Here is a 13,602-nt window from a genome sequence, read left to right as displayed (position 1 = left end):
ATATATATTTGACAAACATAATTATCGAATGCATATGCATTTTGCAGACACAGATAACACAAGAAGATAATGATAATAACTCTTTACAAATAGTAAAATATAAAAACATATACAATTTTTCAAGTATATACTAATTAAATGACATCTTCCTGAATTTTATACGCAAAGATTTTTGTGCTATGAATGGTTAATTCATAGCACAAAAAGGGACTTGGACACGATTGAGATCAAAAATTTAATTTTTATTTTTTTTGTATAAAATGATTTACTGGTGCATTTTAAATGATTGACCAACATATTGAATGTTAAAGCCAAGTTACAAGTAAGTTACAGAAGTAAGAATTGATTGTTATGTAAAACAAAGCTCGACTCTTATTGTTGTTTACAAAAAATATAATGTAGAGAATTACCATTTCTTAGACAAAATCACATCAACTTATTTAATATCTTCATTGATACTATTTTCAACAAAAGAAAGATACATTTGATTGAAACTTACACCAATACAACATATATGTCAAAAATGACAGTATTTGAGCTTTGTTTATAAAACAAAAATTAGGAACTCTGTATCTTGCTTAGAACTTGATATTTGACTTTCAAATTTTGATTAAGCATTATGAACTTCAATATTTATCAGTATGAAAATTAAAAATGGAAAAATAAAATTTGAAAATTTTCAGTAAAATCATGTCCAAGTCCCTTTAAACACGACCATTTTTACAATACGTAAGGTTTCGGAAAGCTACTTCAGTAACTGAAGTTTTTCTCTGGTTCATCTATTCAGTACTCTCCTTCTGTGTTTCAAACATATAAGATATAAATAGGTAATACATGATTTTTTTTTACCGCGGCGTAAAAGTAAAACAAAATAAGGTCGTCTCTAGGAAACGGAAGACCTCAATAAAAAAAACTAAATACATGCAAATAAAGACGCAGTTATGTTGGTGGTGTATGTCGATTTAAGATTGGGTGGAAAACATGCCTGAAGGGCAAAAACAAAACATAGTTTAGTTATTAAACATTGGCATAAACATTCGTTCCTGTTCCAGTTAAAAATTCGTAGTCGTCTATTCCATGATGACTACTGAAATCGCTCAAATCGTTTACATGACCGCTAGTAGCTGCTGCACACGCGTGATCGTAGTTGTCATCATCTTTGTTTTTGTCGTTCTCGTTCAAATGGTTGTACACGTCATCTGTGGCTTTCATTACATTTTGTTTTCTTGCAATGTTGCCGTATTCCGGCAAATCTTCTGATCCAGTGAGAGGATACACATTGACAACTCTTTCCTAAAACGATGTTATTAACTATATATTTTAGATATGTACATTATCTCGGAAGAATAGATAAGGTAAAACTGTTACAAATAATTCATAAATATTGATTTACTCTAGTTACCTGCTCATGCTGATGCACGTGCGATTCCTCAGGAAGAATATCGTCATTTTTTGTTCTACCGTATGTATCATTCATCGAAAACAAAACCAGAGGTTCTTTGCTGATTTAAAACATTTTGATATCTGTTATTAAATCATTCAGCTGATTTACAAGTAATGTTTGCACTATTGAAACTTTTAACAAGAAGGACATATTACCGCTGTTCAACATTAGAACGGAATCTCTTATACGTGACGAATCCAAAGCCAGATGTTATTACTACACCAATAAGCAGTCCACCTAACAATGCTCCCAGTATTGGTCCTATGTTAGTACTTGATGATTTAACTACAATTACAGGGAATACATATATATGCAATTTTATACATGGGTGTTTTATGCGTTTTTCTTAATGTGTATCTATTACTTTTACTACATAATATATACATCTTCTGGTACAAGAATTACCAAAATTATATAATAATTGTATTACATAGTTTTCAGTTTTTCATAGTTGGCAAGTTACGGATTCAAATTATAACACAAAACATGTAGTCTTACTTTGAAGACATCCTCCATCAATCATAAGGTATCCGGGTTCACAATGACAAATACATAAACCGAACCATTTAAAACAGTCTGCATGACTTTCTGAACAGTTATTTCTCCAAATAATGCCTAACTGCTCTGTAGGAAAATAATGTTCACGTTAATTTTAAACTCAATTCGATTTCATATTTCATGATCGGAAAAAAAGCATTTAAATTTCTATACAAGAAGACTGAAATAGTTCGTGTTTAAATTTAATTCTAGATTCTATTGAAGAAAAACTGGCAGAGAGGTACATCCTAATGGTGTTTTAATAACAACTATTAAATGCAAGCAGACATAATGATACAGAATATATTGTTTTCTCAATCGTTGTATTAATGAAAAGTTTTAAACAGAAAGCCAGCGACACAAAACGAAGTTTTACCCAGTTATTGCGTTTATCGTTAAATAAGTGAAACATTAATTCTTTATTTCATGTACTATTAGAATAAAACTCTCTGAGCTAGCTCATTAGAACCGACCTTTTGTCCGCCATTTTCTTCATTCTAATTAATCATTAAAATTTTTATCTTGAATTACCCCAAAACTCAATCCAGAACTCAATGAATAATTTAAAAAAAAACACAAAGAGGTAATGATTAACTTTGCAAAATAGTGTTAAAATAATTATTTCAAGGTGATAAAACCTATGTATTTTTGAAAGACCAAATATGACTTATTCGATGAACTTGTAAATAAGCGCAAACGTCAAACAATTTTCAAATCATAATACGACCATTTTGATATCACATTAGTTCTTAGAATTGTTAAGGGAGGAAACTAGATATCCCGAATTCACTTTTTTGAGCCAGTGTCCTCTGAAAACAAAACGTATCATAACGCCATCATGTACACTGAACCCTTGTATAATGATTTATTATCTTTGGCACAATGAGACGTAGGCAAGCAAAAATAACTGCATATAAGAAATATTGTTCTCTTTGTCAAAAATCTAACAGTACGGTTTCTGTTTAAAAAAAAAATCTGCGCTCGGCTTAATGGTAACACGGGTGTATAAACAAATCTTGGATAAATCTCATAAAGAATAAAAGGGGAATTAAAGTTGCTATGGACTGACCGTCTTCATATTGACGGCCATGGGTAAAACTGTGCAATAAAACAGTAGTTTAGAAAGATTCGGAAAAAATATCGCTCCTTACGTCAAATCATTGCCGTGGCAGTTAAAATGCCTTCTACATTGAACAAGGATGCTGAGAGTATAGTATAAGTAATACATTTTCCCTATCGGCACCAAAAATTTAAATCAAGGATATTGTTTTATCTCTTTTTTCATCTTGACTTCAATTGGAGCACTGATTTACCGTAGCACTTACTCGATCGCAAAACCTCAACACTTGTTTATTTAAGGGAATGAATGTAGAACTTAACAATTAATAATGGAAAAGTAGAACATAATAAGTAATAATAGATGTGTTTAACGGAATGCTATAGTTGGATCTGTATGATACATTCCCGTTTTCTCTTTTTTTTCTCACCCTGGTTTAAGGTTGTATGGGTATATCTCCCTTGCAAGTTAAGAAAGAAGTCCTAAATTTAAAATAAGGTATGTTGTAGTGGACATATCAAAATAAATGTGTTAAAAAATAGATGACAATAATTTTACACTACAGCGTCCTGTTCCCCCTTAATTGGTACAATGATAAGTGTAGCATTAAGTCGATCAAAATACGAGTCACATTTTTAATTTATTTACTTTCTTTAAATACATGGATCAGTTGAGATTAATAATCAAACAATTGTGACTTTTCAAATCTTTCTATTGCAGTATCTTAGATGCTAAAAATAAATACAGTGCAACTCTTGAGTTAAGTGTTAATTAACTGTTAACCTATTTGATTATCTATTTGTAGAAGGGCTTTTTTAAACTTGCCTTTTCTCCAACGTGAACAATTTATGTATAACCTCGCTGTGTTAGCTGATGAACAACCCGATTTAGTGCTGTAGTTGTACCCTTCAAACTCCAAAGAAACAAACTTAAGGTAATTCCAGTCCCTGTAGTCTAGTTTTATTTGACAAGTAGCATGGCAGGTTGAGGCTGTTCCTAAAAGGAATTTTGATATAACTAAAGAAGATTTATTTATCATATTTTGATTCAATAGTTAATAAAAATGTTAATTCATACCCTTTAAAACGAAATCGCGTCAACTATCATAGTTGATTTAAAGGAATTTGGGCACGATTTGACTTCAAATTTTCAAATTTTATTTTTCTATTTCCAATGTTTATATTGATAAATTTAGAAGTTTATAATATTATGTCAAAATTTGAAAGTCAAATATCAAGTTATAGGCAAGATATAGAGTTCATAAATTTTGTTTTTTAAACAAAGCTCGAATATTGTCATTTTTCTATATATGCTTTATTGGTGTAATTTTCAATCAAATGTCACTTTCTTCAGTTGATAATAGTATTTATGATGATATTGAATTAGTTTAAATTGTTTTTACATGTCATTTTGTCTAAGAAATGGTAATTCTCTACATTTCATTTCTTGTAAACAACTATATATAAGACTCGAGCTTTGTTTAAATAACAATCAATTCTTACCTCTGTATCTCGGTTGTAACTTGAATTTAATATTCAATAATTTGGTCAATCATTTGAAATGCAACAGTAAACCATTTTATCCATAAAAAATGATTTCAAATCGTGTCCAAGTCATTTTAAAAGAACAATAGTTTACGATGTAACCAACTACAAGCGGGTCCCATGTGTTAAGTTACAATACTGTTTTGACAATTATTAAAAGTGTATCCTGTGTAATAGAAATGTCCCCCAAATACATTTTATGTTAACTTTCTGACTACAGTTGAAGCAATTCCTATAACAATACGTATATTAAATTTGTTTATCACACGTTTCTGCATATTGTAGATTTAGGAAGGTCTCAAAAAAAGCTTCAAGCAAAACTTATTTTGTTTATTTTTTTGTGTAATTACGTATTACATGTTTGATTTAAAGTGTCACTTATATTTATCAGCTGACGAAAAACGAAGTAAGTGTGTTACAAAATTATGTTTTTCAATATTATTCCAATATTGGACATTTATTGACATATTTTTGTCATTAAGTTTATAATTGATACTTAAAAGGCTTTAAAAAGGGAACATCAAACTCTTTTAGCTGAGAATTTAAATCAAAACTTTCGAAAAACGTATCTATGATTTAGACCAAAAAAATATTGTGGCCAGGGGGTTGATTGTAATTATTATTAAGAGTCGTGAAATAGAGTTTGAAAGAAGTTTGTGTATCTTCAATAGAAAACCCTTACACTAGGTTTCCAGAAATAAGACCATGGTTATCATATTTGTGTACGCTAGTAATGTCTAAAAATAACAGTTAGTAAACTATTAGCGATAATCTACATTTGTTAGTTGTTTTCTAAAAAGAAAACAGTTTTAGTCTAAATACTTAGTGTATCAAGTATAAATTTAAGCTATATCAAGCACATTTATGTGAAGTTGGCGTAAAATATAGGTGACTTTCGCAGATGTTTATATATTACATAATGCGACTTTTCCTTCCCATTTTAAAAGAAGTAAACGGCTGCTTGAACGAATACTCCGGTTTCTTTATTCATACACACATTAGATGAATTCCGATCCCCTGTATTTATAAAACAGATAGGTAATATCCAATGCCTACATTGGAATAAAACCCAGTAAGTTAAACCCTGTTTTCTTATCAATGGAATATATTAGCTAAACTCTGCTTACGTATCAATTGTACACCAAATGAAAAATCAGGACCTCATTGCGATATAACACATTAGTGTTATTTAGAAAATATTTAATTTTTTTTTTATACTATATCTATACAGAAAACTCTCACAGATATGTGTCCATCATTACAGAACATTTCAAAATCATATGAAAGTTAGCTAAATAAAAAGAAAATGTGGACATTGTTAATAAATTTCTCTTAGGCGCCCCTTGTTGTGGAAAGCTTTGACGTTGCGGTGCACCGATTTACCTTGAAGTTCTTGAAAAGAGTCATTTACGTTGTGTCCGTAAAATCCCTTGCACGAGTAATGAGCCGTTACAAACAACAGAACTGGATCCAGACAAACATCCCTGTAAATAGAATACGGATATATACATCTGATTATATGAATGGTTGTAACAGTATACAATTACAAGAGATATATGAAACAACCCGTTCATGAGACCAGGAGGCTGTAACACAAAGCATGAACAAATTTAAATGAGTAAGGTCATTATAACAAGTACATAGGTATAGTTTATTGAAATTTTTTAACATGTAGGGCAAATAAAGTTTTTGTAACCCGTGCCTAATCTATTTGTAACAATTTAATACAAAAAAAAGATTCGAATCAAGTATATAATTGGATACTTAAAGCTATATAGGCCGTTTTAAATGAATGCTATTTACGATAGATATGTTTTCGTCTTTTCGTCATGCTACATATTTAGCGACAGGCTTTGAACAAATTTAACAATTAATTTAAAACGCATTTAAAAGTTTTTTAAATATAATTTCCACTTTTTTTTGGACCGGACTGTTAACGCCCCAGTTTGAAATATACATCACCATCAAATCACGCGATGTCGCAAGATTATTTAGTTTGTGATCAGAACTTCAACGAGAATACGTTGTTACCATGCTGGTACTGTGCTAACGCATTCGTGGACTTATGAAAGAAAACAAAGGTTTTGAGCCCCCGACAGGATGATAATGAAGCTTTATTTTATTCATTCTCTGATCAGGTATGATAATAGTGGTCATTAAGTTATACCTCTCCCCTGTGATGTTTGGCTTTGCGCACACATGCACATATATACACATACGTGTATCGCGTATAGATATGCACATTATTCCTTTCCTAAAATTACCGTTTTATTCAATTAATACCAATTAATAGCCGGGCACATTTGCCACAACATTTTTTTTCTTTTCCAGCTCACCACAATGACAATCTTTGGGTTTGGTTTCGAAGAGCAAACACATCGTTAAATACGACATATATAGCATTATTCCTTCTAAGTACTACTTAGCACTATTATATTAATTTTCCAGCTGTGAAATTAACAAACTAAGAAGATATGTGCGAAGTTATAACAAACACTGCTGTCCCGTGTTATTATTATTAGGTATTCTTACAATTGTATTCTATTCATTGCAGAGTAGTGACGTAACCATGTGAAAATCTACAGTACCGATCAGACCGAACCTAACACCAGTGTAAACCACAACTAAATCCCGGGTCTACTTTTTAGGTTTATTTGGGGTTCACTCTGAGTTTGATATTTGAAAATTTTGGTTTACTCGGGGTTTACTTTGGGTTAAGTTGGAAATTGCTTTTGAGGTTAACTGTACGCACCGAAGTGTGAGGCAGACACGTTTATTATCTTACCATCCTACGCCTGTAATTCCTGCCTATTGTATATTCCGATAACACAGTTAGCGTCTGCGTTCAGCGGTATACTTCTGACAGGGTTTACTCTTTGTGTCCATTCTGGGTTTACTTTGGGTTTATTCTGGGTCCACTCTAGTAAATCTGGAGTAAACCCAGAGTTAACCCAGAAAGTAAACCCAAGGTTAGTTGGGGTTTACTTTCTGCAACGTTGGATCTGATCGGTAGTGAAGCTGTTTATAATAAACAGAGATCCGATGTAAATGCGCAAAACATGAAAAGTAAAAAAAACAACAACAGCACAGCAATATCACTAAATTACTTTATAGAAGGACTTTCTGAAATCTAATACCGTAAGCAGAAAAGTGCTAATCTAATACAATTTTAACACTACTTTTACAAATCCATAGATATTTTTGACTAATTTTCAAACAAATATGTATTTTAAATCATGTCGACATACATATAGGTGTATGGCACGCTTAATTCCCAAAAATGACCTTAATATAATTTAGCAGTCGAATTATTAACTTGAGGTCGTGTATTTACAGAACCCAATTCGGCATGAGCTGTGAGTGTATGCTAAACATTGATAAAAACTTTCAATCTAAAGCACATAAAAAATATCAAAATTATCCTTTAATAATTTTTATTTTAATAAACACTAACATTTGGTTTTTTTTTTAAATTTCGATCCTTTACATTATAGTATTCGCAATTTTTTTTTGCAATCCTATACTACCGTATTGTGTATCAACATTTATTTTCTTACAAATTGCAATACCTAAAAAAATTAATAAATTGGTTCACTTGTTCTAATATACTTTTTTTTACTGTTAGTTCTGTTTCTCGTATGAGATTAAAAAACATTTATATCATAACTCCCTAATCGTGCAATTTTGCTCAAAGTAAAACATATAAATGTTTTCCCCTCAAAGTATGATAACGTGTAATATGATCTATAATTTTGAAGGTCATCAGGTGTTCAATAAGAATTCAACACTATAAACTTCCCATAATTGCAGCTTGATCAAAAGCTTTAAGAGCAGTTGCTTAATAATCTATGATCGTATATCAATTATATTTCATACTACTATCTATATTTCTTACCTTTGTAGAATTTTCGTTGAAGATTTACATGTAGCCAGCAAGTTCACGAGAACATCTTTAATCAAAACAAAGAAATATCTAAAATCATTAATATTGCTACTTATATGTAAGAGTCATACCACTTGCTTAATTATATGACTCAACGATTGCAAAACAAAGTATATAATTGTTTACTTTATACATATATTCAGCCAACCGAAGACATTTTTAAATATTTTCAATGCGTTGCTTGGCTATAACAAAATTACTCTATTAATTATCTATGAATATCTAGCAGATTATTAAACAACATAATTAATAGCGATATGACATTATTATTTTTCGCAAACAACGGCTTGTACAGCACAATATAAAGCAAATACAAATTAGCATTTCTTTGAATAGAAAAATAATTACGCATGTTAATTTATTTTTTAATTTTAAACTAACATAAATTAAAGATTCAAATTTGCTATTCTAAGCACCGGTTTTTTTTTCAAATATCTTATTATTTTATCATGGATTTCGAAATATATTTTATATTATAATTTACAGTATACACAAAATATCTTGCATAAGATAATGGTTTTTTATTCAAATTATATGATACAAAAACATAAGCCAACTACTTCTACATACATCACAAATTATCAAGCACACAAAGTATGTTTAAGAATGCAACGGAACAATTATCATCAATATTGCTTTTATACATAATGAACGTTTACTAAGAAACTAAAACCAAAATTCATATTAAGCACATTTTTTATTGAGAGAGAGAAAGAGAGAGAGAGAGAGAGAGAGAGAGAGAGAGAGAGAAAGTTAATGAGATAATGAAATTTAATAATTCACTCTCGTTAAGCAATAACGTTTGAAACAAAAAAAAAGAGGTTTTACTCAACACAATTCATGCTTCTGAAAGCTTTATGACCTAAATCCGTTTTTGGCACTCTAAACTTTGGGTATGGAGTGACATTTTCTTTCCAATAATCATCATATGTCTTGAACAATAAAAGCGTATTAGTTTGCTTTAGGACTTACTTGAGTAACTGATACGTTTTAGAATTCAATGAAGGTACTAAGGACTCTAACAAATCGATCGATCAAACATTATTATATTAGCATAATGTTATTAGATAATAAATTTTCTTTTGTCGCTTGATGTGTCGTGAAAAAATGCTAAAAATGGAAATAAAATAACAGAAAAAGTCATTAAAAAGAGAGTATGTGCAGAGCAACTACATCTTGTTTTTTTTATTTGTTGCTCGAATATCGTCTGCTCAACATCAAAATTGGTATCTATTGACCCAATAAAATATCAATTTAGGGTCCAGCATTTATAGATATCGAATACATCAAACTTTTAATATACTGATGACTAATTACTTGACTAAAATTAAACGTATTACACAGATACTCCATAAGTGTAATAATCAATATGATTCGGGGTCATTTTACTTAAAGAACTAGTAATAAGTGTAAGGAATACTTTTAAACTTCCTGGTACGAATAAGTAAGTTGTTAAGATGAACAATTTAAAATTGTTTTCATATAGCATACATAGTTTATATATAGTCGTTCGTTTTCATTTCATTTTTAAGTTTTATATAAAATGATTATGTTTGTTTAAGTCTGTTAAATTTACATCATGTATAACTTATTAATCTGACTAGTACAATTTGGTAAAAAAACTTTAGATTGACAACCAAACTTCTTTAAAACCTGATGAAACGATGAGAGAATGTGTGCATATGAACGTTTGGTGTGTATATACATGTACGTGTGTGTAAGTTTATGGAGAGAGAGAGAGAGAGAGAGAGAGAGAGAGAGAGAGAGAGAGAGAGAGAGAGCATGCTTACTTACATGTACATATGAACACACACCGCGCCATTTTTAATGGATATGGTAGTGACATTATGTAACATTCCTGGTACATGTATATCAATGAAACAACTGTTAAGAAATAGACAGTTTTAGACATTGCATTAGAATTACGTAATTATTTTGAGGATATAATGTCCTATTATTTACAACATAAAGGACCAACTGTTCTTAAACTAAGTCATGCTTAGTTTTTCTGTTAAGGGAGACATTTTACGATGCCTTGTTTAAAAATTAAAATTGTATTTATTGAAAGCAAAACGAAGTCATATATCTAATAGAAATAAATATTTTGATAACAGAGTTGTCATACATCTGTACATTGAGATCATTGTAATCTGGTCAACCAAAAGTTTATATTTATATATTTAACAAGATTGCTTTAATTTCAGTACTATTAGCGAAAATGGAGTAGAAACAATAAAATATCACCATATTACCAAAACCTATGTGTAAAACCGTGCCCAGCGAGAGGTGAGAATGTTTATATGGGAAAAATTGTGAAAAATGAAGCTTGTATCAGGGTTACTAACAGATAACACTCAAATGACTGGCTCTAATTAATGTTTATTGCTCCTTAACTCTATAATAAAAAATCCAATGTTTTAATCAAATGTAATTAAAATGAAAAAAAAGACTATGCAAACTAGAAAAGTTAAAAAAGTGCATTAATTAGGAGATACAACTAGTTTTACGTATAACTTATATAAATATTATATAACAAATATTAACAACAAGAAACCGTTCTTTTGATACTTATTAAAGTAGTCAAGTATTGAAAAAGAAAAAGAAAAAAAATCTCGAAATCGCCTTTCTTTGGTATGGATACTTTTGAAGGCAATACTTGTCTTGCGCATTTAAAATGACATCATAATTAAAGATAATACGGAAGCTAAGATGGCTCATTTGAGATTCGATAGATTCGAGATTCAAAATTTGAGATTCAATATTATTGGAGTTTTTGTAAAAGTTATTTTAAAAGTTTTTTTAATTTATTTTTTTAATTGATTAATATTTGATGAATAAGATAGGTGGTATTTTTTAGACAATAATAAACGGTCTATGTTTGTAGAATAATGTATATAAGTGAATCTGGCCTTGGTTTTCTTGTTTTGATTTTGGGGTTTCGATGTGAAAAAACAAATTCAATGATACAACTGTGTTTATATGGGGAATGTGTTAGCATTGGATGTGGAACGACTGTAAATGTAAAATGTTAACAGGTACGATACCTCAGAGTGATCAGGGCTGCTCTTGATTATCTTCATGTTTAACCTACTGGGTGTGCTGTCATTCTTGCTCAGTGTCGCATCAACATTAGTTTGCGGTGATCCCTGATTACATTGGTGGTGATTGTAGGGGAGTACTAGTGTGTAATCATTCCTTCTGGTGTTCTGGTCTATCTGTCGTTAGTGTGCGGTTACCCTTGCTTGTATTAACAATTAGGCAGTTTTGTAGGGGTGCAGACTTCCCTGCTTGCGTAGCATAGGATCTCTATATAGGAGCAGGTGCACTGAGTAAAAACTGTAAGTTTGCACGTGCACTTATTGACAGCAGTCAGGGCTGTCTGGTTCTATACAAGTATTTCTTACGGGACCACGAGGGAACACAGTCAGTGACCCCCTTCAACGTTACACATTTAAAAAAAATACTAATCGTCTAGGAAAGCTTAGCGTATTTTGTGAAGTGCTTTCAGGTTTTTTTATTTCATTTGTTTTTTTTATTTGGTCTGTTACTTTTAAACTATATACTATATCGAATCATTTTGAAATAGCCAACGAAGAATAAAAAGAAAACTACATAAAATATGCACCAGCAACACCTACGTTCAGCGTTTGTCTTTTGGGTCTTGTTAGGGGTCAGGTCAGGTATTGTTAATATAAATTATATCAATCATTTCAAAAAGGGGTAGCTGATACGAACTTTTAGAATATCCTCAATATGTGCTTGTCAGTGATGGTCCTTCTGTTGACATTTCCAGTGCATACTCAGAAAACAAAATTTAGATAGAAGCTACGAGAGTACAATGTTGGCTTTCATTCGTAGATCAAGAAGATACTAAAGTTGAAGTAAGCGTTGCATTTTTAGATGAAAGCTGTTTCATTTGGTTAGAAGATTACAAAAAACAAAAACTAACCTCGAGTTTATCATGAGGTCACATCGTCTGCAACCAGTGCCTTACTACAAATACATGGTATAATAGGTACATTGTAGTGCTAATAAAATATTAACTCATATACTAGTGTTAAGAGTGGTGTTATGAATGAACATGTAGAATTGATTAAACATCAAAAGTACGTCAACTTAGTACAAGTTGTATAAAAAGTATGTCGAGGAATAAAGCTTTAATAATAAATGCCAACCTGTCATGTCATTGATAACTCTAAAATATGTTTTTTTTTCATTTTGAAGAGAGTGAAATGGAATACAATAATGTTGAACTTAATGAATCGGAATCGATAATCTGAGCTCTTAACGTAACCAAGAGGGAACACTGATTTTTAGAAGAAATCCATTGTCTTAATTAGAATCACATTACGGATATTAAAGATAACACTGATTCTTGGACAAAAATATTCGACATCATCTTGTCAATCTGTTGCAAATCAGACCTTTTTGAGTTCTTATTCATTTAATCATTTAGATTTTAATAGATTTTAATCATTTCGTAAGTTGTATGGTCGATACAACAACCTTGTCAGCAAAAACAATCTTCTACTGGGTCGCATGCTGACTGACGTTTTTCATACTAATTGTTAGACAATAAATAATCACCTAATTGTCTACGGACTTTTCCGTTTTTCCCCGATTACGACAAAGAGCACACAGCGGGTGTGACCGGTCAGCAGAGGATGCTCATTTCTCCATGGCACCTGATCCTACCTCTATCATTTTAGAGGTCCGTGTTGCTCTGCTTTGAATTTGTATTTCGTTTGGTGGATTTTGGAGATATTGACAGTTTGTTATTGTCATTTTTTGATTAAAACATCTGGACAATGGTTCGGACAATCATTTTGCCGCAGTGTTCTTAGCGGAAAACCCCTCAGGTGTGGTTTGAAAAAGATTTCACAAACAAGACGCGGAATTGTAATGGGAGTAGTGATTTTTCTTTCCATAAACCGCCAACAGATTATCCAACAATTGAGGAAGATTATAACTGTTGAAACAAATTGTGAAAGTTATTTTTATGTAAGTTTGGAGGATATACAGGAGCAATACTTATCGGTATGAGAAACCACAACGTAGTTAAATTTTACAGAAAGTT

The 13,602-nt window shown here is 31.0% G+C and overlaps 1 protein-coding gene and 1 long non-coding RNA gene across 2 annotated transcripts; both read right to left on the bottom strand.

The window, feature by feature from the left end:
• Window positions 1-428: 428 nt before the first annotated feature.
• LOC105327418 (uncharacterized) lies at window positions 429-2,064 on the bottom strand. The gene is made up of 4 exons (XM_020066880.3): window positions 1,943-2,064; window positions 1,600-1,729; window positions 1,403-1,502; window positions 429-1,293 (listed from the first exon to the last, which is right to left on the bottom strand). Exons 1-4 carry the CDS (start codon window positions 1,965-1,967, stop codon window positions 1,018-1,020), a joined length of 531 nt encoding a protein of 176 aa, XP_019922439.3. The 5' UTR covers window positions 1,968-2,064; the 3' UTR covers window positions 429-1,017.
• Window positions 2,065-3,869: 1,805 nt separating this feature from the next.
• Window positions 3,870-10,461, bottom strand: LOC136274771 (uncharacterized). The gene is made up of 4 exons (XR_010713191.1): window positions 10,320-10,461; window positions 8,478-8,532; window positions 5,966-6,066; window positions 3,870-4,034 (listed from the first exon to the last, which is right to left on the bottom strand). It is a non-coding gene; the product is annotated as an uncharacterized lncRNA (long non-coding RNA).
• Window positions 10,462-13,602: the final 3,141 nt, after the last annotated feature.

This window comes from Magallana gigas, chromosome 4 (assembly GCF_963853765.1).
Source record: "Magallana gigas chromosome 4, xbMagGiga1.1, whole genome shotgun sequence".
NCBI classification, from domain to species: Eukaryota; Metazoa; Mollusca; class Bivalvia; order Ostreida; family Ostreidae; genus Magallana; species Magallana gigas.
The sequence above is the reverse complement of the archived record's forward strand: the minus strand, read 5'-3'. Positions and strand labels throughout refer to the sequence as shown.

Coding starts and splice junctions, on each gene's coding strand:
- LOC105327418 (XM_020066880.3), bottom strand. CDS start 1,967: ATGATTGATGGAGGATGTCTTCAAA. Junction 1,503..1,599: donor CGTTCTAATGTTGAACAGCG/GTAATATGTCCT, acceptor GTTTTAAATCAG/CAAAGAACCTCTGGTTTTGT. Junction 1,294..1,402: donor ACGTGCATCAGCATGAGCAG/GTAACTAGAGTA, acceptor ACATCGTTTTAG/GAAAGAGTTGTCAATGTGTA.